The sequence below is a fragment of the Canis lupus genome, chromosome X, assembly GCF_011100685.1.
Source record: "Canis lupus familiaris isolate Mischka breed German Shepherd chromosome X, alternate assembly UU_Cfam_GSD_1.0, whole genome shotgun sequence".
Lineage (NCBI taxonomy): Eukaryota > Metazoa > Chordata > Mammalia > Carnivora > Canidae > Canis > Canis lupus.
In genome coordinates, this window is record NC_049260.1 from 33,485,002 (window position 1) to 33,511,761 (window position 26,760).

The 26,760-nt window shown below is 36.8% G+C and overlaps 1 protein-coding gene across 2 annotated transcripts in view; it reads left to right on the top strand.

Annotated features, from left to right (window-relative positions):
- The window catches only part of TSPAN7 (tetraspanin 7), a 128,599-nt gene that overhangs the window by 5,279 nt on the left and 96,560 nt on the right, over nucleotides 1–26,760 (top strand). Inside the window, exon 2 of one of the 2 annotated variants that reach the window (XM_038587175.1) lies at nucleotides 23,466–23,557. The exons of the other annotated variant lie outside the window; for it this stretch is intronic. Within the exon in view, the coding sequence (XP_038443103.1) occupies nucleotides 23,489–23,557 (69 nt within the window). The 5' untranslated portion in view covers nucleotides 23,466–23,488. The remainder of the gene's footprint in view (nucleotides 1–23,465; nucleotides 23,558–26,760) is intronic. 2 annotated transcript variants of the gene reach the window in all.

The window sequence follows — 26,760 nt, forward strand, 5'->3', positions numbered from 1 at the left end:
GAGAATAATGGTTAAAATGTTTTTCTTTTTTCATTTGTCATTCATAAAGTTTAGGTCCTTGGGTTAAATAGAGGAGAAAAATATCTTAGCATTCCCCAGTGTTTTACAAAGTGTTGGAATCTTGGCACATACTAAAGTTTATACTTACTATTTTGCATATCAGTGTAATTCAATAAACATTCATTAAATGGCTTTTATATGCCAGGTAGCTCAATAGAACGTTTACCAACTTTTGCCAACTCCTGCTTTTAGCATCTTACCTTCATTTTATTTTTTAGTTTTTAGTTTTTATTTTTATTTTTTTTAAAACTTTTTTTAAAATTTTTATTTATTTATGAGAGAGAGAGAGAGAGAGAGAGAGGAAGAGGCAGAGACAGAGACACAGGCAGAGGGAGAAGCAGGCTCCATGCACCGGGAGCCCGACGTGGGATTCGATCCCGGGTCTCCAGGATCACGCCCTGGGCCAAAGACAGGCGCTAAACCGCTGCGCCACCCAGGGATCCCTACCTTCATTTTAAAGTAATGTACTTGTTCTACTACTTCTCAACTTTCTGGTATTAGGTGTTATATATTGTCTTCCCACTAGGGAAGATGAAGATTCAGCTCTCCCACTCCTTTCTCTCACACTCACGTCCTTTCTATATTGGGGTATATAGAATATATATGTATATACCAATATATCATTTATCCTTATCATATATCATTCCAGTTAGGGCACTAGTCAGTGATTACATTAATGTGACCAGGTAAGCCTATGCACAGCTGAACCATTTAGTATGTGTATTATGAATACTTGCACAGCCTTTTGTTTTCCCTGTAGTTAAAAATTGCCCTGTTTTATATCTTTTGCTTGCTACTTTTCCATGTTTGCCCCCTAATTTATCCCCATACTCTCCCCAAGAGCTGGGTATCTTCACTCAGTAGTTCAAACACTTCATGAATCCTATCAGTTCCAATTGGAGACATTTCTCCTAGAGCATTCTGACCTTCAATCTGGGCTAGTGTTCTCTGGGCCTTTGAAAGAGCCAACATCATGTTAATCTCCCTTTATTATCATCCTGGAGAATCCAGTCTCCTTTTATGTTTGATCCTCAGTTTCCTATATGTCCTATTTTTTTTTCTTCCTTGATTTGTTCTTTCCTTTTGGTGGAGCAAATCTTCTAGTAACGTTCTGGAAAAGGATGCATGGGAAGTTAATATTTTGAGGTCTTGAAGGTGTGAAAATCTTATTTTGCTCTTGCACTTAATTTGATAGTTTGGCTGAGTATAGAATTCTAGTTTGTAAATCATTTACCCTCAGGATGTTGTTGTCTCCTCCCCTCCTCCCAGTGTTCTTGGTCTTATTACTGTTGAAAAATCACATGATATTCTCATTCTTCTTAAATTCTCCTTTTTCTTCTCTGAAACCTTTTGGAAACTCTTGCTGTTGGTACTCTGAAGTTTCACCAGAATATGTCTTGTTGTATGTTTATTTTCATTTATTTCCTGTAGATCCTTTCAATCTGGCAACTGAGGTCCTTTAGTTTGGGGAAATTTTCTTGAATTGTTGTTTTGAATCCTTTCATTCTCCCTATTCTCTCTTTCAAAGCTGTACCTTTTAGATTCTCTAATTTTATTTCCTAGTTTTTACCTCTCCAACTTTTATTTAAGATTTTATTTTTAAGTCATCTCTACACCCAACATAGGACCTGAACTCATGACCCCAAGATCAAGAGTCAAATGCTCCACCAACTGAGCCAGCCAGGCACCCCTACCTCTTCATCTTTTTGACTCTACTCTATGGAACATCTCTCCCACTTGATTTTGCCTGCTATTGTATTTGTCATTTGTTTTATATGTTGATTTCTAGAGCTCTTTTCTGAGATCTGAATATTCCTTTCCCTAGCATCTTGTTTCAAAAATGTAATCTCTTTTTATAACCCCTCTGGCAATATTAATGATTTTTTTAAGTTTGCTTCTTCCGTATAGTTTTCTTCAAATTTCTCTGTTTTCTGGCATATTACAGACTTCCAGTTTCTGGTAAACTTTTGCTCTTTGTTCTGTACATGTTTAAGAGTAGAGCACTAAAAAGCTTTATCGAAAGCTCCTAGTATATGAAGTGGGAGTTTGTTGATTGATGGGTGATTTGACTGGACTATTGAGTTTTGGAACCAAGATCAATATCTTTAGTTCTTTTTCTTTGATCTGGTCAGATTTCCTACAGAAGCATCTTCTAAGCCTCTCTGAATGAAAAAGTTTAGGAATTTGGATGTCTTCACATGCAGTATATAAACCTTTGTTAAGTCCCTATTTGAAATATAGAATCTATGTCCACTGTGCTTTTGTTTCTCAGTTCAGAGACCCTCTTTTTCACCCTTCCTAGAAAATAAATCTAAGCCTATGCTGGAATGAGGAAAGGCCAGAGACAGAAGTTGGAGGGGATCTAATTACTTTTCAAAAAGATTTTTTTTTTTTTACCAGATCTTCTTTATTTTAGCCCCTTTTCATCCCCAGTTCTAGGTGTGCATGAAGCTGCCTTTTAGGTGTGCTTGTGTGCAAATATTTTGTTCTTGGATTTTCTCATAGCTGCCAGCTGTGAGAAATATCTGTCTTTTTCTCAGCTTCCAAAATGTCATTGCATTTGTCTTGTCTTCCATTCTCTTTGTTATTGTGGGTTTTAAAAATCCTCTTAGTGTCATTTCAGTGGAGTTTTGGGAGATAGCCAAGGTAATGGATGTGTTCAATCCATCATCTTTAACTGAAAGTCCTTTATATTTGTATCTATCTCTTCATTGCATGGTACTAATTAAATACATAGTTGTTTGTGAGTGATTGACTAGAGCATCTGAAAAGGCAATGGTTGGGCTGTTCTAGTAGATATTGGTATCTACTTTTCAATTTTTAAAAAGCTTTTGGGGGCACCCAGGTGGCTCATTTGGTTAAGTGTCTGCCCTTGGCTCAGGTCAATCCTGGAGTCCTAGGATTGAGCCCCATATCAGGCTCCTTGTCAGTAGGGAGTCTGCTGCTCCCTCTCCCTCTGCCCCCCCCCCCACTCATGCTTGTTCTCTCTCTCTCAAATGAATAAAATCTTTTAAAAAAGAAATAAAAAGCTTTTGAATGTCAAGGGGAGTATTCTAGGTTGGAACAGGCTTACCAAGGCACAGCCTCTTTAAGGTCACATGGCTATCAGGGACTAGAGTTGGATAAATGAGAATGAAGCTCTGAAAGTTGTTGCTACTTTTTCTGCTCTCCTAATTTCTTCCCACCAGGTGAAGGCCCATGTGCCTTCTGACCTAATTCAGACCTTGCTGTATTAATCTAATGTGGAAGCAGCAGAGTTCAAAGTATGATTTTAAATGGGTTATTGCTCTGCTGTTTTTCTGTTACTACAATGATAACCCTTCGTGTTTATTATAGGACTCATACATTATAATCTTAAGAGTCTTTTCTTAATCAACTTTACTTCCCATATGTAATATGTAGTTAGGATATGTGCACTACCTTTTATAGCATTTGGGGAACATTAAGTCTTTTCCACCTAGTAGTTGCTTAGAAACTAGCTGAATTTTTGTCCAATTAGAACGAAATACTTTCCTCAATTTTAATTATAGCTGGAGTTCTTGATTTGACCCTACCATGAGCTACATTACTTATGATTCATCGACTGTTCAGCATTATATACTGTTTTAAGCAAGCACCTCAGAAGGTGCTGAGAATTGAAAGTCATATCTGACTGCGTTTCTTTGTTTAAATGTATTAAATCCTTGACATGGGTGACTAATGCACTGCTAAACCAATTTGAAGCACACTGTAAAAATATATTCTTATGTCTTTTCCTCCTTTGTTCCCATTACAGCAGCTTCTGATTTGGGTTATCTCCTCATGGCAAGAAGGTCATTGGATTACTACTCTTAAATTTCCTTTTTTGGGGGTGCATGGATGGCACAGTCAGTTAAGTGTCTGACTTTTGGTTTTGGCTCAAGTTGCGATCTCAGGGTCGTGAGATCAAGCTCTATGTCAGGCTTCTCGCTCGGCACGGAGTCTGCTTAAGACTTTAACCCCACCTCTAAAATAAACTTAAAAAAAATTTTTTTTGGCTATTATCCCCCTTGCCATGACAGAAGGCTTTTCATTATTGGCTCAATATTTTTGGCCTCTTTTGTATAAAGCCCCAATATTCAAGTGGCTTGAAAGAAAAGGATGTAGGGGGAAAAATAGGAGAGGGGTTTTCTTTGTTTTCTATTTGATCAGTTGAACATGAAAACATGTTAGTTTGGTGGTATAACTAAGGATCATAGTTCCTTTGTGGAAGATTTTCTTTAGTGCTTTCTGTAAGCCCATTAGGTCATTTTCATAATCTGTTTCAGAAATTACAGGTGTCTTTTACTAGTAGATGGGGTGGGTCAGGTACAGATACTAATTGAGCAGTCTAGATAAGTGATTCTCAACCCTGTGTGCCCATTAGAATTGCCTAAGGAAACCTAAAATATATGCTTAGGCTCCACCCTAAGAGATTCTGATTCATTTGGCCTGGAATTGGGTACCAGTATTTCTTTTAAATTATCTCCCAGGTGATTCTTTTTTTTTTTTTTTTTTTAATTTTTTTATTTTATTATTTATGATAGTCACACAGAGAGAGAGAGAGAGGCAGAGACATAGGCAGAGGGAGAAGCAGGCTCCATGTACCGGGAGCCCGACGTGGGATTCGATCCCGGGTCTCCAGGATCACGCCCTAGGCCAAAGGCAGGCGACAAACCGCTGCGCCACCCAGGGATCCCTCTCCCAGGTGATTCAAGTAGGATGGAGAACCATTGATTCTAAGAGAACTCAATATATAATAGCAGGCCTGGTTCATCTTTAGTCTCCTGGATCTGGAGATTGCTAGGGAATATCTAGCTATTGAATATTTAGTGTTGGCTTATTGATTTGTTCTCCTTTGCTCCAAAGTCTGAAGCTAGGTTTCCAGTGTCTCAGTAAATCAAAGTGTCCTTGTCACTCTTAGGAGACCTTGCTAGTCCTTTCTAACTATAGGCATGCTCATCAGAGTCACTAAGGGACTTTTAAAACATGTGTGGTCCTATCTCCTGAAGTTTTAATTGATCTGGATAGCAACCTGGGTACGTATTTTTTAAAACCATTCACAAGATGATTCTGATTCCTGGGGTGTAATTCTATGGTCCATGATGCAGTTTGCTATGAATAAATTCTTACAATATTAATGCTTTCCTGTGATGTGATCTGTGGTACCATAAAGCTAGTTTGAGAAGATTCCACAAGCAAGAGGTAGCCCATCTAGTATTTTTCTTACCCACTGAACTGGTGTTTGGCAAGGGTCTCCAACTGCACTCTTGGAGTCTGGAGTAGTTTCTTTTCCTCAGGGTGACTCTTTCTGTTCACAGTTGCACTTAGACATTAAGAAGAGTCCTGACTTGCCCTCTGTCAAAAGATGAGACTATTATCCAATATATAAAACAAAAAGCAAAGTAGGAGAGAGAAGTTTATAAGCAGAGTTCTAACCTTTTTGAGGAGTGTGGTCATGTTTAGGGGTTGCTTTGGTTACAGAGGCATGAGTGATTGACCTTCGCCTTAGAACCGTTTGGGTGATGAGGCTGTTGTTGATTGACTGTGAAAAGTGTGTTGACTGCAGTGCATCTACTGCTGCTTGGTTGACCTTGAATTGTGTGAGACTGTCATTATAATTGGCTTTCAGAAGTATGTTCCCTGAAGCAAGTTGAGTTGTCATTGATAATTAGAGTGAGGTGAATTGCCATTGATCAAATAGGTTTAAAAGTGGGTGCTGGTGGTCACCAGTTGCCGTGCCTATTGAATAATTAATTTTCCTTTCCTTAGAAGTATAGACTTTAGTCTTGCCTCAGACTACCAATTCTTTCTTCTTAGTGAAATGAAGTTACTTCTGCACTTTAGGTCCCATTCTCCAAACATCATCATGGTGATATATAGAATTCCTGAGTCAGTTAATTATTCTAATCATTCCACAAAGATTATTTGAGAATTTATGATTTCCAAAGATTGTTTCAGGACTTCCCAAAGGCAGACCCTATTGCATTGAAAAGGGACCTAGGGGTGCCTGGTAGCTCAGTTGGTTGAGTGTCTGCCTTCAGCTTGGGTCATGATCCCGGGATTCTTGGATGGAGCCCCTGCATTGGGCTCCCTGCTCAGTGGGGAGTCTGCTTCTCCCTCTGCCCTTCCCCCCCACTTGTTCACATGCACGCTCTCTCTCTCTTTCAAATAAATTTTTAAAAAATGAAAAGGAACCTAAAGCTTGATAATATGAGTTCGGGTGGTAAATGTTACCTGCATATCCTCATCACTACTTATGCTCATTCTCTATTTCTTTTTTTTTTTTTTTTTTTAAACATTTATTTATGATAGCACAGAGAGAGAGAGAGAGAGAGAGAGAGAGAGAGAGAGAGAGAGAGAGGCAGAGACACAGGCAGAGGGAGAAGCAGGCTCCATGCACCGGGAGCCCGACGTGGGATTCGATCCCGGGTCTCCAGGATCGCGCTCTGGGCCAAAGGCAGGCGCCAAACCGCTGCGCCACCCAGGGATCCCCATTCTCTATTTCTGATGAAACTTTTGAGGATTTCTCAATTTCTGTTTCATATTTTAAACTGTATCAGTCACTTGGTATCCTTTTAACTATTACCTTTTACTGTAGGGGATTAAAAATCAGTCCCATGTGAAGTCTTGATTTGGACATTTACTGTATAACCTTAGGCAAGTCAGATAAGTGTTTCTGAGCCTGAGTTCCCTCTTCAGAATTGAGATCAGTACTTACCCACCGTAGTCAGGTGTTTGAAAGTTAAATGACATTCAAGTACTTTGTAAAGTGGGACACATACATTTTTTGGCAACATATTTCCTTATGGTATAGAGTGTTGCTTTTTTCTTCATATCTTGCACATGGGAGATAGTACGTCTGTTTTTTAAATGAGTAAATTGATCAGAACACTCCATATCCTGAAAATCAAGGATGGTTAATTTTTTGGATTTTATATTGCTACGAAAAAGAGTTGAGATTGCAAAAGAGTTTGAATAGGAACCAAAGATATGAGTTTAGCTCTGTCATTGAGATATAAGTATTCTTATGTAAGATAATATAAATATGTCACTTAAAATTAAATAAAGTATTGGTGATTTATTATTTTTTAATAAACTTTTAATTTTAGAACAGTTTTAAAATTACAGAAAAATTGTGGAGATAGTATAAAGTTTGCATATACCATATAACCAGTTTTTCTTATTCTTAACATCTTATATTAGTATGGTACATTTGTTACAGTTAATGAACCAGGATGGATGCATTATTAACTAAAGTTCATACTTCATTCACATTTTCTGAGTTTTTACCTAATATCCAATTTAGGCTACCATATTACATTTAGTAGTCATGTCTCCTTAGACTTCTTTTGGCTATGACAGTTTCTCAGACTTTCCTTGTTTTGATGACTTTGACAATTTTTGAAGAGTAGGGACCATATACTTTGTACAATGGCTCTCAGTTGCAATTTGTCTGATTTTTTTTTTCCTCGTGGTTACTGGGGTTATGTGTTTTGAGAAAGAAGACTACAGAGGTTAAGTACTATTTTCATCATATCATATGAAGGGTGCATACTATCAAGATGACTTATTGCTATTGCTATTGACCTTGATTACCTGGCTGGGATATCTAGTTTATTAGGTTTCTCACTGTAAAGTTACTCTCTTTCCCCTTTCCATACTGTATTCTTTGAAAGAAAGCCACCATGCCTAGCTCACATTTAAGGAGTGGGGAGTTATGTACCACTTCCTTGAGAGTAGAGTATCAGTCATTACTCTTATTAACAGAGATTATTTTCATTAAATAAACTTTAAAATCAACAGTAAATGTTTTTTCAAAAAATAGTAAAATATTAACAGTTTGAGTCAGTTGGGAACTACACAAGGATTCTTGCTTATCATGATTATTTATCATTTTGGTTTATCTAGCTAATGTAATAAAACAAAAAACCCTTAATGTTGGATCTTTTCATGGGTGCAGTTGTTGTATACAAACCCAATAGATTCTAGCGAAAAAAACGACTACTAAGAGAATTTGGCAAAGACAATGAAATGCCGGGACACCTGCACCCCGATGTTTATAGCAGCAATGTCCACAATAGCCAAACTGTGGAAGGAGCCTCGGTGTCCACCGAAAGATGAATGGATAAAGAAGATGTGGTTTATGTATACAATGGAATATTACTCAGCCATTAGAAATGACAAATATCCACCATTTGCTTCAACGTGGATGGAACTGGAGGGTATTATGCTGAGTGAAGTAAGTCAATCAATCAGAGAAGGACAAACAGTGTATGTTCTCATTCATTTGGGGAATATAAATAATAATGAAAGGGAATATAAGGGAAGGGAGAAGAAATGTGTGGGAAATATCAGAAAGGGAGACAGAACATAAAGACTCCTAACTCTGGGAAACAAACTAGGGGTGGTGGAAAGGGAGGAGGGCGGGGGGTGGGGGTGAATGGGTGACGGGCACTGAGGGGGGCACTTGATGGGATGAGCACTGGGTGTTATTTTGTATGTTGGCAAATTGAACACCAATAAAAAATAAATTTATTATAAAAAAAAGAAACTAAAGAATCAAAAAAAAGAATTTGGCAAAGAGGTTGGATATAAGATAAAAATACAAAAATGACTTGCTTTTCATTATTTTAGCATAAGTCTTAGAAAAGGAGAGGGAGGGAAAATTCTAGTCTCAGTAGCAACAGATATTGTAACTACTTTAGAATAAAGCTAACAAGAAAGGGAAGGCTCTTAGATAAAGAAAACTAAAGTTTTATTGAAGGTCATAAATAAGATCCAAACAGATTAAAGGACACTGTGTTCTTGAGTAAGGAGATTTAATATCATAAAAATACCAGTTTTCTGAAAATGTCTTTAGTGCCATTCCAATAGAATTCCAACAGGACTTTTTTGAGGGATAGAGATGATAAGATAATAATGTTTCTATAGAAGAACAAGTGCCTGAAAACTCCAGAGAAATTGGGGTAAAAGAAGTATGTAAAAAAAATTAAATTTAAAAAATTTAAAAAAAGGAAGTATGTGCCTTACCAGTTATAAGAATATACTCTTGTGACAGACTATAAGACGGCTGCCATGATTCCCGCTTCCTGATATTTATGCCCTTGTGTAACTTCTTTGGCTTGGGTCTGAGCAAGACCTGTGACTTGCTCTTAATAGAATACAACAGAGGTGTTCAGATATATGTGAATACATGTTAACGATTACATTAGATAAAACTATAATGTCTATCTTCCTGAGAGACTCTTTCCCTGGCTGGCTTTGAAGAAGTAAGCTTCCATATTGCGATCTGCCCTATGGAGAGGGCCACATGGCAAGGAACTTAGGGCAGCTCTGGCCAACAGCCAGCAAGAAACTGAGGCCCCTAGTTTGGCAGCCTGCAAGCAACAGAATGATGCCAACAATCAACTGATCTTGGAAGCAGATCCTTCCCCATTTAGGCCTCAGATGAAACTGCAGCCACCTGACACCTTGATTGAAGCTTTGTGAGACTCTGAAACAGAAGACTCAGTTAAGCTGTGCCCAGACTCCTGACACTGCAAAAACAGTGAGGTAATAATTGTATGATGTTTTATGCCTCTACATTTGTGATAATACATAACGAATACAGCTATAAAGTCACTGATTCAGTATCATATTGGCTTAGAAACAAATAGGTCAGCAGAACAACAGAGAATCCAGAAATAAATTCTAGAGTATATGGTTTACTATATGAAAAAACATTCATTTTAGTGAGAGAAAGCTAGGTTTAAATGCTGCTACTGGATATATGGGAGAAAATAAAATTGGAGCCCTTACTTAAATAATATTAAAACTTCTAATTGGTTTAAATGCGTAAATATAAAGCCAAAACAAAATCTTGTAAGAAAATATAGAGATTATACACATGACATGAGTCAGAGAGACTGCCTTAACCTAGCTGAAGACTCAGAAGCAATTGAAAAATAATTGTATTTACTTTTTTTTTAAATTGTATTTACTTATAAAAAATTTTAAATTACATGGTGAAAGGTACAATAAAGTCAATTAAATAGTTGTGGTGAGATAAGGAGCCTAGTGGAGGCCATTAACGAATATACTGTTTTCTTCACTTAAAAAAGTCCTGTTATAGGGGCACCTGGGTGGCTCAGCAGTTGAGCGTCTACCTTTGGCTCAAGTTGCAATCCTGGGGTCCTGGGATCAAGTCCCACACCAGGCACCCCACAGGGAGCCTGCTTTCCTTCTGCCTATGTCTCTGCCTCTGTCTCTGTGTCTGTCATGAATAAATAAAATCTTTAAGAAAAAAAGTCCTGTTACAAAAAAAAAATCTATTTACATTCTGATGCAAGCTTCTTCTCATTTTGAACTGATAACAGTGTGCTGATCAATGCTGGCCCACTGACCACACTTTGGGAACCACTGCTCTAAGAAAAGGGTCAGCAAACCATTTCTATAAAGGAGCAAATAATAAATATTTTAGGCTTTATGGGCCCTATGGTTCCAGTTGCAACTGCTCTGCCTTGCCATCGTCATGTGAAATCAGCATAGACAAATGTAAATAAAGAAGCAAAGCTATATTCAAATAAAAATTTATTTACAAAAACAGGTGGGCATCCAGGTTTGACCCATGGGCTATGATTTTCTGACTCCTGCTCTAGGGGATACCAATATAAGGAAGAAATAATCCTTAGCTTCATATATTTAAAGTTTAAATGGGCATATAGGAGTGGCAATGAAGCAAGCCTCCCAATTTTGGGCTTGAAAGAGCTAGTCATGCACTATCCAATAAAGCAGCCACTTCAGATGTGGATAGTCCAAATTGAGATGTGCTCCAAGTATAAAATACATAGGTGTTGAAGATTCAATATGAAAAAAAATCTTCAATTTTTATATTACATGTTGAAATGATAGTATTTTGGACATAGTTAAAGCATTATTAACATTTCACCTGTTTCTGTTTAATTTCAGTGTGGCTACTAGGAAATTTAAATATGCAGTTCATCAATAGATCTCTATTGGATAGCACTGGACTAGAAGTACTAGAAGTTTAAATTAAGTGCTATGGGGCCAAGAGAGAGAGCTCTGCTAGCTGGGGAATTTGGGAAAGTCACATGGACAGAATCTACCTTGGAGAATGATGGGATTTTGACAAGTAGTTCTCTGGGAGGATCATGAGGCTATTAGATGAAGTAGCATAAGTAGAGGTTTGTAGAAAGCAGAGTGGTTTCTGTGTTTGGGACAGGAGTGAGTTTAGCTATAAGAGACAAAACATGGTGCATCTAGGTAAGTAGGTATAGGCCTTATTGTGGGTTGACTGTGTAGATTAGAGTTTTGGAACTATTTTTGTTGGTGGGAGTGGGAGGACTAGACCACATTTTCAATCAGGGAGTGGTAGCTTTGGAAGCTGTTTATAGGTCTAATCTAGACATTGTAAGTTAGTTGGGTTGGAATTAAAGAGGCAAGAAGTGGTGAAACCTGGTTAACTAGGAGAGCATAAAGGTATTCTGTAGGGTAACAATGAGAGTGAAGAACAGAGGACAATGGACAACCACTATATAAGTGGCAAGGATATTTTTGAATGAGTGAGAACCCCAGTGTTATGTGCTTGCAAAACCTGGATGATGCTGATGCCCTCATGGAAATGCAGACCTTAGAAGTTGGTTTGAGGTTAATATGTGCTCCATTTTCCATGTGTTTCATTGGAGACACCAGTAGATTTAAGAAATAGGCCAGCTCTCAGAAGGTTGCTCACTTGTGTTCTTTGCTAACAAAAGTGGCCCTGTGCACTTCTTTACATTTGGGCATCTCTGTACTTCCTGACCCTTCCCACTGTCCACCATGAGCACAGTGAATTGACCAGGAAAAAGGATCTGACCTTTGGTTATTGGCTTGTTGGTTGGTCAGTGGAACTTAAGATGATTAAGCTTGTGAGATCTGGATGGAGCGAGTTCTTTTGGAAACACTCGAACTCAAGATCCAAAGAGACATGGCTGTTGTAGGGACAGAAGGAGAGAGAAACAGGGGCAAGTAGCAGAGAAAGGAAAAACTTCACTGAATGGGCCCGGTGAACCAACTCCTGGCCACTAGGCTCTGCAGGCTCCTGAGTAGCTCTCTAGCAGCCCATACTTTTCCCTCTGGGCTGGAAGAATGGCTTTTCGTGGTTGTGGTGAGGTATGGCGGAGCAGGTGTGATGCCTAGCCTCCTTATTCTCTCCTTTCTCCTAACAAGTAAAGCTCCTTGGCTAACCAAGAAGAGTGATTAGGTGTTTAAAGTTGTTAAAAAGGCGGGTTCAGAGTTAATAGAGGAGGTTGGCATGGAGATGCAAAATTGAGGAAAGTCAATTTGTTCACGTAAGAAGTGTGAGACCCTAAACTGGATTCTTTTCAACTGCATGGTAAGCCCAGAATTCTGCATGTAGTTGATGCTAAATTGCTTGTTGGTAGTAGGTGTAGTGAGGTGCAGCAAAGCGGTTGGCCAGCCTTCAGCACTGATGGTAGCCCGAGTTTCCAGTAAATCTCGTTTAAGGGATGAAGGTTCTGCCACAGGGTAGAAGCAAGTTATTGGAGCAAGTTACTTATTAATCTCTTAACAGCAGCTGTGCTATTTGTGACGTGAAGCTGGCCGTTGTTTATATCTTTCAGAGATGTTTTGAGAACAAACAAGTAACTGCTTTGTATGTTGTATTTTTCATAGGATCCTCCTGGTCTGCAGAGGTAGCTAGCCTGACAGTTTTTATAAATGGCTTAGAACAGGCAGCCCTGAATGGTGGCGCAATGAGTGCTTTGGGGCCTTTGATTTGGTCTAGATGACAAATGGAGGCGAAATACACTTCTCCACATCGTTGGAAACTCAGATCAAAGTCTTTTAAACCAAGATGTCAGGAGCCAACTCTGTATCTAGCATGTGAATTCTTTTGAGATAAAAATCCAGGAAAAGGGAGGGGCATAAATGAATAAATATTCTAATGAAAAGCTGTTCCAATAAGCTGTCTACAAAACTGTGTATGTGGTACACCATTTTTGTAAGGAAGAAAATGCATGTAATAAATCCTGGAGGGGGACCTATCTCAGAATGTTAATAATTATAGCTGGATGGTAAGATAATTCATGGATTACTCTTTTTCTGTGCTTTTCTTTATTTTCTGAGTCTCCTTCCCTCCCCTTACATATAGCATGAATCACATTTGCAATTAAGAAAACAGTAAGTGCTGTTTTCAAATAAAAAATTTGGGGGCATCTGGCTGGCTCAATCAGTAGAACATGCAATGTTTAATCTCAGGGTCATGAGTACAAGCCCCACATGTGGCATAGAATTTAATTAAAATATATATACATATATATAAAATAAAACTTATATACAAATATTTAAAATTTTCTGGGCATTTTATAGCATGTGCTTTTCCTTTGTTTCTCAAGGATGGAGTACCTATTTTTATATCATCAGGTCATTTATAATGCAGCAGTTTTTCGACCCAGTCCATTGTAGCCACTGGATTAAATTAATGCAGAGCAAAAACACATTTAACTTGATTTTTAAGGCTTGTCTCTTCAAAATAAAAGAAAATGACTGCTTCTATTAAACAATAAAAATTTTGTATACAATCTCAAGTATAATATTAAGACAGGGCATAATATTTTTGTATCTACCCCCCAGCTTTATCAGATCTTGGCATTATGGCTTATTTGCTTTGGGTGTTTATAGTTTTTAAAGAAAAATGAAAAAATTACAGTTGATTCCTCTACATCTCTCTGTCATAAATTCAGAGTTTGTAAGTTGAGTAAATACAAATTTCATACACTTATTAATAGATGCATATCTATCATCATAAAGTATTGCTTTCAGATTTATAAACTTTGTATAAATGAACCACACTATGGATATTGTTTTGAAACTTACATTTTTTGCTCATCATTGTTTGACATGTTTCTAGGTTGATAAATGTGGCTCAAGTTTAGTGGCTGACAAAGTATGGCCCATGGGCCAAATCTAGCTAGCCACCTCTTTTTGTACATAAGCTAGGTATTATATGTAAACTATTGCTGCTTTCACACCAAAACAGCAGAGTTGAGTAGTTGCACTGGAGACTGGATGGCCCAGAAAGCCCAAAATATTTACTGTCTACAGAAAATATTTTACTACATTTATTACTACATAAAATAGTAAATATTTACTGTTTATAGAAAGATTGCTGACCTCTGATCTAGTTCATTCTTTGTATGGACATGTCATTATTTATCTGTTTTCCTGCCCAATGGGGGCACTTACTTCCTATTTCTAAGAAGTGATGCTTTGGTGAACATTGGCGCGCTCGCGCGCACACACACACACACATATATATATATGTTTTTACACACACACACACATATATATATATATATATGTTTTTTTAACTGCATCCCAGTTTCTGTTTTTTCTTTTTAAGTATGGAAGCTCAAGTATAAGATGTAGATTTTTTTTTAAGCTTTACAAAAAAAAACAAAATAAAACAAAAAACTCCTTTTGCATTCCATAAAAATTGACAGAAAAGCACCTGGCCAGAAGAGCAGACAGTCAGCAGGCCCCACTCTGTGCCCCCACCACGTGGTCTCCGTGGGACAGGAGCCAGTCTGTGCAGGACGAAGATGAGGGCCACCTCCTTTCTCCAGGAGCTATCCCCTGTCCCCCCAGCCCCAACCCCAAGCAACTCCCAAACACGTGGAATCAGATTTCCAGCTTTTCTTCTCTCTTTCACACACCATAGTTAGTTCATAAAATTTTTTTGTTTCACATTTTTTACACCAATGTAACAAAAAGGGGAGGGAGGCAGGGTTGGGGGCTGGGGCAAACAAAAGCACACGGGCCCTGTGGAAACAAGGAGAGTTCTGATATATATATATATATATTTTTTTCTAACCAGATGGGTGACAGCATTTCCAGTATAGCATATTGATCATGAAATAATTAAGCTTTTTCTATATTTTGGTACTGCTTTCCATACTTAGCCAAAAAAAAAAAAAAAATCCAAGGCAGACAATGGCCCTGTTAGCTGATAGGTATAGGTATGTTATTTAGTGATTTGAGGTAGAGAAGGTATTTTTATTGTTGATTTAAATGCTTTTTCTCAAAGTGGATTTTTCTTGCTGAAGAGGGAAAAGTACCGAGTGATCCATATGGAGCAAAGGGAGAGTTACGAATGATCCTGTCAGCTGCAAGGGAGTACCTCCTGTTGGCAGTTAACTGTATTAGGTCATGATGATGTTATTATTTAGAGCTGCAACTTGATTATTGAGCATTTACTAAAGTACAAGCATAGTATTTTTTAAGATTTTTTAGAAAAGATTTTATTTATTTACTTCAGAGAGAGAGTGAGAGTGAGAGCGAGAGCACGGGAGCAGGGAGAAGGGCAGAGGGAAAGGGAGAAACAGACTCCCTGCTAAGTGGAGAGCTCTATGCAGGGCTTGATTTCAGGACTCCAGGATCATGACCTGAGCCAAAGACAGATGCTTAACCAACTAAGACACCCAGGTGCCCTGGACAAGGATAGTATTAAACACCTCATGTGCATTATCTTATTTTATTCCCATAACAACCTGTAGAGGTAGTAATTACTGTTCCTTATTTTGAGAAGAGGCATCTGGGATCCAGAGTTTGGCCCAAGGTCATGTTTAAGTGAGGCTTCAGGTTGGACCTCTCCACCAGCATTAGGCGCAATGCTCGTCAAGGGGAACACGGTTCTCCATGGTAGACCTTTGAAGATGGGTTAGCGGATACTATGGGAATCCACACTGCTCTGAGGCACAAGTGCTCATCAGTCCCAGTCTTGGCTCCTTTAAGCTGGCCCAGGCTTCCTGCACGAAGAAGTAGCCTTGGTTTTCCAGAAAGGTCAAAGTTTACAACAGTGAGAGTAATGATCTCATGTGGTTCTTTTGTAGAAAACTGAGGTCAGGGCCATTTTTTCTTGTCCTCTCAGCTCAAAACTCCACTTTCTCAAGTGGGCATTATACTGTACCACAGGTAAGTGGAAGTCGAAGATTGTCTAAGGGATACTAATGTCAGACACAGAGTTCTTCCTGAACAACTGGGCAACCGCCCTTACACTTTCAAAGGTCTGAACTCCTAAATGTCTTTGTCCCGCTTCGGTTTATGGCCAGGGTGGGCAATACGTAAGGAATCCTGAAAACTTTCACAGGGATAGTCTTGCTACTCTTATTAAACCAACCAACTAACATGCCCACGAGACTAAATTACTGTCCCAAGCTGCATGGGTATCCTTTTTCTCGCTGCTGTGAAATATGGTAAGGATGTGAGCTTGTCTCTTATGGCTATAAGCTCCCAACCCCCTTGAACAAGACAGAAGCCAAGTCATGTAAAGCTGCTAGAGAGACGAATTGTTTCTTTGCTTTAAAGAAAGCTGAAAGCAGCAGGATTCCTCAGGCATTTTCCTATGGAACTGACACTAGTTTAAATACAGTTATCTAATCCACAGGTGGACATACAGGTTCGGCTCACTGGCACAATTGCCAACTAAAAGGTTGCAAGCTGTCACTTACTTCCTCCCTTAAACTTGCTTTTAAGCTGTAACCTGGCCAGTTGTTAATCTCCTCAATAAATAGCAAGAAAACTCCAGTACCCTGCTTTCTAATGACAACAAAAAGTTTCTGCCATGAAATTGAATTGTCAACCTGGACTTTTCCACGGCTGATGAATATCAGTTGTACAATCAGCGGACGTGTAGACTTGTGTACACAATCTGAAGTCTCTCGTACCTGCCTCATATGTTTGCCTTCTGAAGGTGCCTATTGAACATCAATTCAGGGACTCATGGTCATTCTAAACTCATTGTCAGTTGGACTTCTTTTTGCATATTGATTTTTTGATACCACCAGCTTTAAACTTAATCTGTTGTGTGACAGCAAATAGTTTTGAAATTATGACCCTAAGCACGCCCACAGGAAAAGCCCCTGATGAACACGACTTTATCACATCACTTCCAATTAGTCTGTGGGCTATGTCATTGGATCTTCACATCTGTGCAATTGTAATCACCCTAAATGCAAAGTTCTGCTTTTTCCAGTTAATATGATTCACATGTGGACTGCATCTTGCATGTGTTGAAATGGTTGTATTACTGTGTGTCTGAAAAACTAAGTCTTTATGGTATGGGAAAACCACAAAGGAGTGGGAAAACACGTACAGCCTAAAGAATAATTAAAAAGCAAATACTCATCTAGTTAACTTCCAGGGTTAAGGAATAGAACATTATCAGTACCACCCCCCATAGCCTCCTGAGTGACCCTCCCTATCATGGTTTCCTCTCTCCCCTCTGTAGGGAAATTATACAGACTTATCATCCACATGCTTTTAATAGTTGTACCACGTATGAACAAACCCTGAAATAACCTGGTACTTCTCTTTGTTTTTGTCTATCTTTGAACATTATGTACATTGAGTAATACTCCATGTGTTCTGTGATTTCTTTCACTTAATGTATAAGATCCATCCATGTTGCTACTTGGAGCTAGGTTGATTCTTTTTCATTGCTTTATATTTCAGTATATGACTGTACCACAAATTATTCATCCTGTTATTGGACATTTGGGTGGTACTCAGTTTGCTTTTATGAATAATGCTGCTATGAATATTCTTTTATTTCCTGTTGAACATCTGTGAAGTTGTACATGCATCTTTAGTTTAAAAAAATGCTGCTAAATGTTTTTTCTTATGGTTATGGATTGGTGAAAATTCTAGTTGTTTCATATCATCCCTGGCACTTGAACTTGTTAAACTTCTCAATGTTTTTCCAGTTTGGTGGATGTTTATAGTATTATGGTGCTTTTAATTTGTGTTCCTCTGGTTAATAACGAGGAAGTATATACTTTCAAATATTTGTTGCCCATTTTTAAATCAATTTGGGGGCCATATTTCATAGTCCCATAAAAAGACATCTTATTTTTCCCTAATTCCTATGATTTGAAAGATCTAAAGTTTTTTTTCAATATTTTGAGTATAGTTGGCACATACTGTTACCTTAGTATACAACATAGTGATACACTTTCTTTATATGTTATACTATGCTCACCAAGAGTGTAGCTACTTTCTGACACCATACAACACCCTCCTCCCCTCTGGTAAGAGTGCAAAGAAAAAGAAGCCCTCCTGCAGTGTTGATGGGAATGTACATTGGTGTAGCCCCTGTGGAAAACAGTGTAGAAGTCCTCCAAAAATTAAAAATAGAATTACCATATGATCCATTAATTCTACTGAGTATTTATGCTAAGAAAATGAAAGCACTAATTTGAAAGACTTTTGATTAATAAATTGCATTTATAAGAATGTTTTTAGAAATGTAATTGCTTGTATTTGAATGCAACATATTTTTATATGATTTTGGAATACAAATAATAATTTATATATAATACAAAAATAGGTAATATTAATTGGGTCATTTATTCATTTGATTGTGCTTGTTCCTTTGTTTTTCTTTTTTTTTTCTTTGTTTTTCTAAACCTTGCAGCTGAGTACCACTACCTGGAGCCTTGACCTAGGCACTTTTTTAAAAAAAGTTCTGAAAATGTCCATTGGGCCCTTTTTGCTACCTTACGTTCCCCCTTAGTGGTTTGGAAATGAGGCATTGGACTAGAAACTCAGATTTCTTTCAACCATCATCTGTGTGTTTGATAAAGCATAAATGTCTGTTGTTTTGCCTCCATTCACAGATTTGGGAGCTATGCAGTATTGAATATCAGGAATCCTTTGCATATTTTTAATCTAATTTCTTTTGGGGGTTATTTCTTTGGAATATGTTTCCAAATGTGGAATTCCTAAACTTATTTTAACCTGGTACCTTGTATGTTAGGAGATGAACAGATCAAACTAGCTATTGACCTACAATCTGTCTCACAGCCTTATTTCATATGCATTTTGTTAATTTAATTTGTAGACAGAAGTGGTATAGATTTCTCTTTTAATTTGACTAAACATTGAACTTAGGGACTTGATTTTTAAAAAAGCCGATTCCTTGAAAAATCATTTATTGAAAGCCCAGTGTATATTTGCATCCTGTTCTCAGAATAAATGATCAGTTCTTTAATTCCTTTGTATTCTACTTGAACAAATGACCAATCTGTGACATTATTGAGTCGGTCAGTGGTGAAGATTTATGGCTATGAAACCTCACATATAAATTAAAGACAATTCTTAGAGAAATGTGCTTAAGATATTTCCAGATTAACCTTATTAGCTGTGGAGGAGAGCATTGTTAGTATTGATCACCTGTACCTGGAAATGTCCTAAATAGAGTGTTGAATGACTATATTTTACACCTGAAACTAATAGAACGTTGTCTATTAACTGGAATTACAAACTAAAAATAAAAGTAAATAAATGTTTGATAGAGTTCACCTGTTAAAAAAGAAGAAGAAAGTATCCAAAATAACTGGGAAGTCTTGAACATTCTCCATTTCTTTTTTCTTTTTCTGGGACTGTTACCTTTTACCACTAGCTTTCACTGAATTTACATAATAAATCCTTATATATAATAGATTCTTGTTAGAACGACATAATGCAGAGGTTCTCAGCGGGAGGGGGGAGGTTTGCCCCTGGGGGAACATTTGGTGGTGTCTATAAACATTTTTGGTTGTCACAGCTAAAAGAGGAAGGTGAGGCTAAGAAACCCGCTCTAGGTTAAGCAAGTTTCTTTCCCTCAGTTGCTTCCCCAGTCACTGTTGGTTCCATGTTTTATGAGTTATTATGAATTCACATTTGTGTTCCATTTCTATGCAATGCAATTTGCCAATTTTAAGTGTGATTTGATGAATTTTGACGAAAGCATACTGTTGTGCAACCACACTATACTCATTTCTAATATGTTTAAATTTTAGTTCTGTAGCTTCAAATATGCATTCATTAAATGAATATATTATGGGGCAGAAGGAAACTTAACGAAATTCAGGTACTGATGGGTAGCCTGTGACTGATAACATAGAACATATATGGTAATCTGTGAAGGGTGATGCCCTTCAGCTGAGTATTACTCCATTTTAATTTGAATCTGGTGAGTGCTTCATTTTACTTGGAGGGTCATGTTTATTAGTCATCTGAGTGATTGACTTGAGGGTCAGTTGCTACAGTATAACATAGGAACCTGTATTAGCCTCTATCATAAAGTACCTTTAGGTCCACACATTACTGGATTCCTTGGCACTCTCTAGGTTTTTTGTTTTGTTTTGTTTTGGGTTTTTTTGGTTCATGCAGGTTAAAATAAAACTGAGTGTTTGAAAGCAAACCCAGAATATATACTTCTGTCCTAAAGGATAATTTCCAGAATGTTGGTTACTTTGGTGGTTAAATTTAACCTTGGTATGTAGTAGCAGTTGTCTGCGGTAAAGCGAATGGAAACCCTTGCTTACACTGCTGAACCACATTCTTAGAGGGGGAGCTTTGTCTTTACCACGGACTGCTGTAATTGGAGTGTGGGAGATGATTTGAGATGAGAATTGGAGATCTGTGTGAATCTGGAGAGAAAGCAGGTGCTTTCTCTTTTTCCCTTTAGTTCCCTTTCCAGGCAAGGTAGTATTCATATTCCAGGTTTCATAGGGAGTTTGTTAGTGTGTCTCAAGGAGAAACACAGAGAAGTTAGGTGGGAAGATGGTTAGCAGTTCCTCTCAATTTGTGTTCATATTACTATCCTGTAATGAGAATATAATAGTTCTTATATAATAGCAAAAAATGAGGTAAGGTTTGGAGCATTGCAAAATTTAGAGGCTTTTAACTACATTTTAAGTACTATAGATTATGGCTCAGTGTAACCATAGGAATATTGCTGGTTTTATTTGTGGATTGAGTTTAGGCAAACTATCAACAGTACCAAAATGATACTCTGTGAAAAGGAAACAAAAATCTACCCACAAATTTAAAATGCTGTGTCTGCTGTTTTCCTCTCTTGGTCTTATGCACCAATCAAGAATTGCTGGAGAAAGAAGTCATGTTGAACAATCTGCCAATTCCCCCATATAATCCTGGGATTATTTGTGTCACCCCTTATGGTAACCTGAGTATTTCGGAACACTCATGATGAAGAGTCTTCCAACTTGAGAAAATCAGGACTCTTACTATTTCAAATGCTAAGAAAAGATTTTTCTGTTTGGATGTATGTTTGTCCTCAGTCCCTTCTTCCATGGCCTGTTAGCCTGGGGCGCCATCTTACCCATGGCAATTGAGTTCCAAGAGTGAGCATCTTGTCCGGAAGAAGTGATATTTTGGAGTGGCCTTATCTTTGTTTTGAAAAAAGGCATTGATAGAATGATCCCAGTTTATTTTTAATAATGGACTAGAAAGAACTCAGACAAGAATCTCAGGCATTTAAATTCCCCATTGTTTCTGCTTCTGTTCACTGCTTACTTACCATTCTCTACTATGTACATTCACTGGCCCTCTTGACAGGGTATTTTGCTAATGGATACGTGGTTTTTTAACACCCAGGCGAGGCTAGGTTAGCGTGAGGACAGATTGGTTTTTTTGAGTTTAGAATTTCTGTTTGATGGTGCTCATGCCTCTTAGTTGGTTAGCCACGATTGCCAATGAACCCCTAAGAGATAACAATTTGGTGAAAGTGCTTAAAGAAGAAGTGTAAGACTCAAAATCTGGAGGAGCGCAAAAGATTTGGAATCCTGCTGTACTAACAGATTGTGTCCTGATGTTTTTCATTCAACGAGAATTTTCCCACGTCTTTAAAAATCCTTTCAAAATAGCATTAAATGGTCATGTATTTTTCTATCCTGAGATTCATTTGTATAGCAAGCCGTTTTCCTGCTGTGGCGTATATAGATTGTTTCTAGTTTTTTCACTAATATAAGATTGTGATTAGTAACTTTGAACTTAAATCTTTGGCTTTGCATTTCATTATTTGCTTAAGCTAACTTCCTTATGAAAGGATTAACTATGAATGTTTTTAGATATTGAAAATTTTTGCCAGAAAAGCTTTCAGCAAGGATGTTTGCCAATATCCTCCTGCTAATTGCATAAGAAAATGTTAATTACAGCACACTACTGCCATTGACAAAGATTTAAAAACATTTTAGAATTCATAGTTTTAAAAATGAGTAAATTATATATATATATGTATTTAATTATAAGGTAAAACTTTAAAATCTGTATTTTTGAATTGTCTTTTCTTTTACTCTGGCCCTTTTTCTATTAGTGATGTTTTATCATTTTGTAAGAGTGTTTATACATTAAAGCTGTCTATTTTTTTGCGTTTTGCACATTACTTACTACGTCATTCCTCTTGTAATTTATTAGGTAGGAGCTATATAAATTATGAATTTGAGAAAATAAAAAGCAAACTCATATATAGCTATAATACTATAGAAAAGGTTGGTATTAATGCCTATTAACTTCTCTATAAGGACCTGACTGGGCATAATCCTAAAGGTATCATGGCTGAGAATTTGTGATCTGATCTGGAGTCAGCTTTTCTTAGCACTTTTATGACCCCTTTGCCCCTTTTTTTCTTAATTGTCTCACACCTCTTGAGCTGGGTTGGTGTGTTAGTTTATTGTACAAAGGTCATCTCTCCTAATTGCAGGAAGTTGTTAGTCTTGGCTATTTAAGACCCTTGATCAAGTTTCCTAATACTGTCTTTTAGCTTCTAAGAAGTTTTCTCAGTTTTGCAATGTCACAGGTATGTTTATTAGGAATGGCTCATGTCTCTTAGCCTGGCCATGAATGCTTAAGATAGTTGTTGCTCTCAGGGAGTTTATATTCCAGTGGTGGGGAGCATGCAGTGAACATGGAAAAAAAAGGTAGAATTTTACCAGGCATATCTGCTTGCTTGCTTGATGATTTTTAACAACATTATTGAGGTATAATTGACATGCCATAAACTGAGCATATTTGAAGGGTACAATTGGAAATTCGGCATATGTACGTACCTGGGAAACTATCACCACAATTAAGAAAGTGAGCCCATCCATCCTGCCAAAAGCTTCCTGTGCCCTTGGTAATCTACCATCATGCCACTTCCGATTACCCATTTCCAGGCAACTGCTGATCTACTTTCCATCACTACAGTTTGGATTTTCCAGAATTTGATAGATATGGAATCATACAGGATGTACTGTTTTATCTGGCTTTTTTCTACTCAGCACCATTATTTTGAGATTCATCCATGTTGTAATGTATATTTATTTCATTTTTTCATTTCGAATTTATTCATTTTTATTCCCGTGTAGTTTTTCATTAAATGGATATATCTCAGTTTGTTTACTCATTCATTTGTTGATGGACAGACTTTTGTGTTTTTTCCAATTTCTGGCAATTGCAATAGAGCTGTTATGTATATTTACATACAAGTTGTTTCTATGGACATATGCTTTTCTTTCTCTTGTGTAAATACCTAGGACTGCAATGGCTGAATCATATGGTAGGTATCTGTTTAACTTTTCTAGAAACTGCCAAACTGGTCTCCAAAATGGTTGTACTGTTTTACATCCACATCTACAGTTCCAGTTTCTCCATATCCTCACTAACACTTGGCATGGTAAGTATTTAAATTTTACTCATTTTAATAGGTGTGCAGTACTATCTTGTTGCAGTTTTAATTTGTATTTCCCCAATGATTAATGATGTTGAGCGTTTTTTGTTCTTATCCATATTTTATTGTGGTAACATACATATAATATAGGATTTGCTGTCTTAATCATTTTTGTGTTCATTTTAGTGACATTAAGTACATTCACATTGTTATGTAATCATCACTACATCTATCTATGGAGCTCTTTCCATTTTGCAGAATGGAAACTCTCTAATCCATTAAATAATAATTCCCTGTTCCTCCCTTCCCCAGCCCCTGGCAACTACCATCTTACTTTGTTTCTCCATGAATTGGATTACTCTAGGGCCCTCATAATAAGTAGAATCACACAGTATTTGTCCTACTGTTTATTTCACTTAGCACAGTGTTCTCAAGTTTCATCCATGTTGTAGTATATGTCAGAATTTCCTTCTTTTTTAAGGCTGAATAACATTCCCTTTTATGTATATATCACATTTTTTTTCATGTGCTTATTTGCATCTGTATGTTCTTTGGTGAAGTGTCAGTTCAGATCTTTTGCCCATTATTTTTTGGAGGGTTGTTAATATTTGTGTTGAAGGTCTTTATATTTTTTGGATACAAGTCCTTTATAAGACATATGATTACACATATTTTTTTCCAGTCTGTGTCTTGCTTTTCATTCTCTTAACAGTGTCGTTAAAAGAGCTACAGGTTTTAATCTTGATAAAGTGCAATTTATCAATTTCTTCCTCTAAGGATCATGCTTATGGTTTCATATCTAAGAAACCTTTGCCTAACTGAAGGTCACAAACGTTTTCTCCTAAGTTTTCTTCTAAAAGTTTCTAATTTTATGTTCTACATTCAAGTCTACCACCCATTTTCATTTGATTTTTGTGTATAGTACAAACTTTGGATCAAAGTTCTTTTTTTTTTTTTTTGGCATATGGGCATCCAGTTGTTCCGGCACCATTTGTTAAAAAGACTTTTCTGTTAAATTGCCTTTGCACTCTTGTTGAAAGTCTATATCTGTGTGGGTCCATGTCTACAGTCTCTGCTTTCATCCATCTCTTTGTCTGTACTTTAGTCCCACACTGTCTTGATTGCAGAAACTTTATAATCATTCTTGAAATCAAGTACTATTAGTCCTCCAACTTTGTTCTTTTTATTCCATTTTCTGGAAGTGATTTATAGAATTAGCATTAATTCTTCCTTACCTGTTTAGTAGATTTCACCATTGAAGCCATCTGGGTCTGGAGTGGAAAGGTTTTTTAACTATAAATTTATTTTCTTTAACAGATAGATATCTATTTCAGCTTTTCTAGTTTTTGAGTGAGCTGTGGTCATATGTATCTTGTAAGGAATTAGTCCATTTCCTCTAGGTTATCAAATTTATTGGCATAAAGTTTTTAGTAATATTCTCTGATTATGCTTTCAATATTTGTAAACTCTATAGTGGTTTTCCCCCCAAACTTCTTGTTGTAATTTCTGTTTTCTGTTTTTCCAGATCAGTCCAGCTAGAGGTTCATCAATTTTATTGATCTTCTCAAAGAGCAAGTTTTTGGTTTCATTGATTTTTCTGTGGGTTTTTTGTTTGTTTGATTGATTGATGATTGATTGATTTTGGTCTTAGTGATTTTGGCTCTGGTCTTTTTTCCTTTCTTCTACTGACTTTGGGTTCAATTTTCTCTTGCTTTTCCAGTTTCTTAAATGAGAAGCTGAAGTCATAGATTTGAGATCTTTCTTCTTTTCTAATATAAGCATTCGATGCTATACATTATCCCCTAAATACTGTTTTAGCTGTCTTTCCAAATTTTGAATATGTTGTCTTTTCATTTTCATTCATTTCAAAATTCTTTATAACTTCTCTTTTGATTTTTCTCTTTAACCCATGGGTGCTTTAGAAGTGTGTTTGTTATTTTGTTTCCAAATAGTTGAGGGATTGTCCAGAGATCTTTATCTTATTGACTTCTAAATTAATTTCTTTGTGGGAAGAACATACTTTATATGACATGAATCCCTTTTATTGAGATTTTATAGCTCAGAATGTGGTCTTGGCAAATGTTCTATGCATGCTAGAAGAGAATATGTATTTTGCTTTTGTTGGGTAGAGTGTTCTGTGTATATCAATACTGCTAAGTGAAGTAAGTCAGTCGGAGAAGGACAAACATTATATGTTCTCATTCATTTGGGGAATATAAATAATAGTGAAAGGGAATATAAGGGAAGGGAGAAGAAATGTGTGGGAAATATCAGAAAGGGAGACAGAATGTAAAGACTGCTAACTCTGGGAAACGAACTAGGGGTGGTAGAAGGGGAGGAGGGCGGGGGGTGGGAGTGAATGGGTGATGGGCACTGGGGGTTATTCTGTATGTTGGTAAATTGAACACCAATAAAAAATAAATTAAAAAATACTGCTAATGTTGAAAATTCCTATATCCTTAACAAATTTTATCAATACTTGTTCTATCAGTTGAAAGAGTCTTTTTGAAATCTCCACCTGTAGTTCTAGACTTGTCAAATTCTCCTTAAAGTTCTATCAGTTTTGCTTCATGTATTTTGAAGTTCTGTTCTTAAGTGCTCTTGTGGTAAATTGAGCCCTTTTTCATTATGAAAGGAACTTCTTTATCACTAGTAATATTTTGTGCTCTGAAATGTACTTTAATATTAATATAGCTACTCCTGTTCTCTTTTGACTAGTGTTAATATAGCTTTTTCTATCCTTTTACTTTTAACCTATTTGTGTCTTTATATGTAAAGTGTGTTTCTTATATTCAGAATATAAGTGGGTCCTACTTTATTCTTTTCCAATTTGACAATCTCTGTCTTTTAACTGGGATGTTTAGATCACTTACATTCAAAAGACTATTCATATGGTTAGGTTTAAATCTATTGTTTTTCAGTGTTTTCTATTTGTCCCACCTCTTCTTTATTCCTTTTTTTCTGTCTTATTTTTGATTATTTCTTCACGATTTTATATTTTTAGCTATAATTCCATGTTTTGTGATTTTATTGGTTGCTTTAGGGTTAATAGTATACATTTTTTAACTTATCAAGATCTGCCAGGATAGTATACCATCTCACTATTATTTTAAGGATTTGACAATAGTATATATATAGTACTTCCATTTCTCCATTTCTAGCCTTTCTTCTTTTTAGACATTTTATTTTTTGTATGCTTTAAACACCAC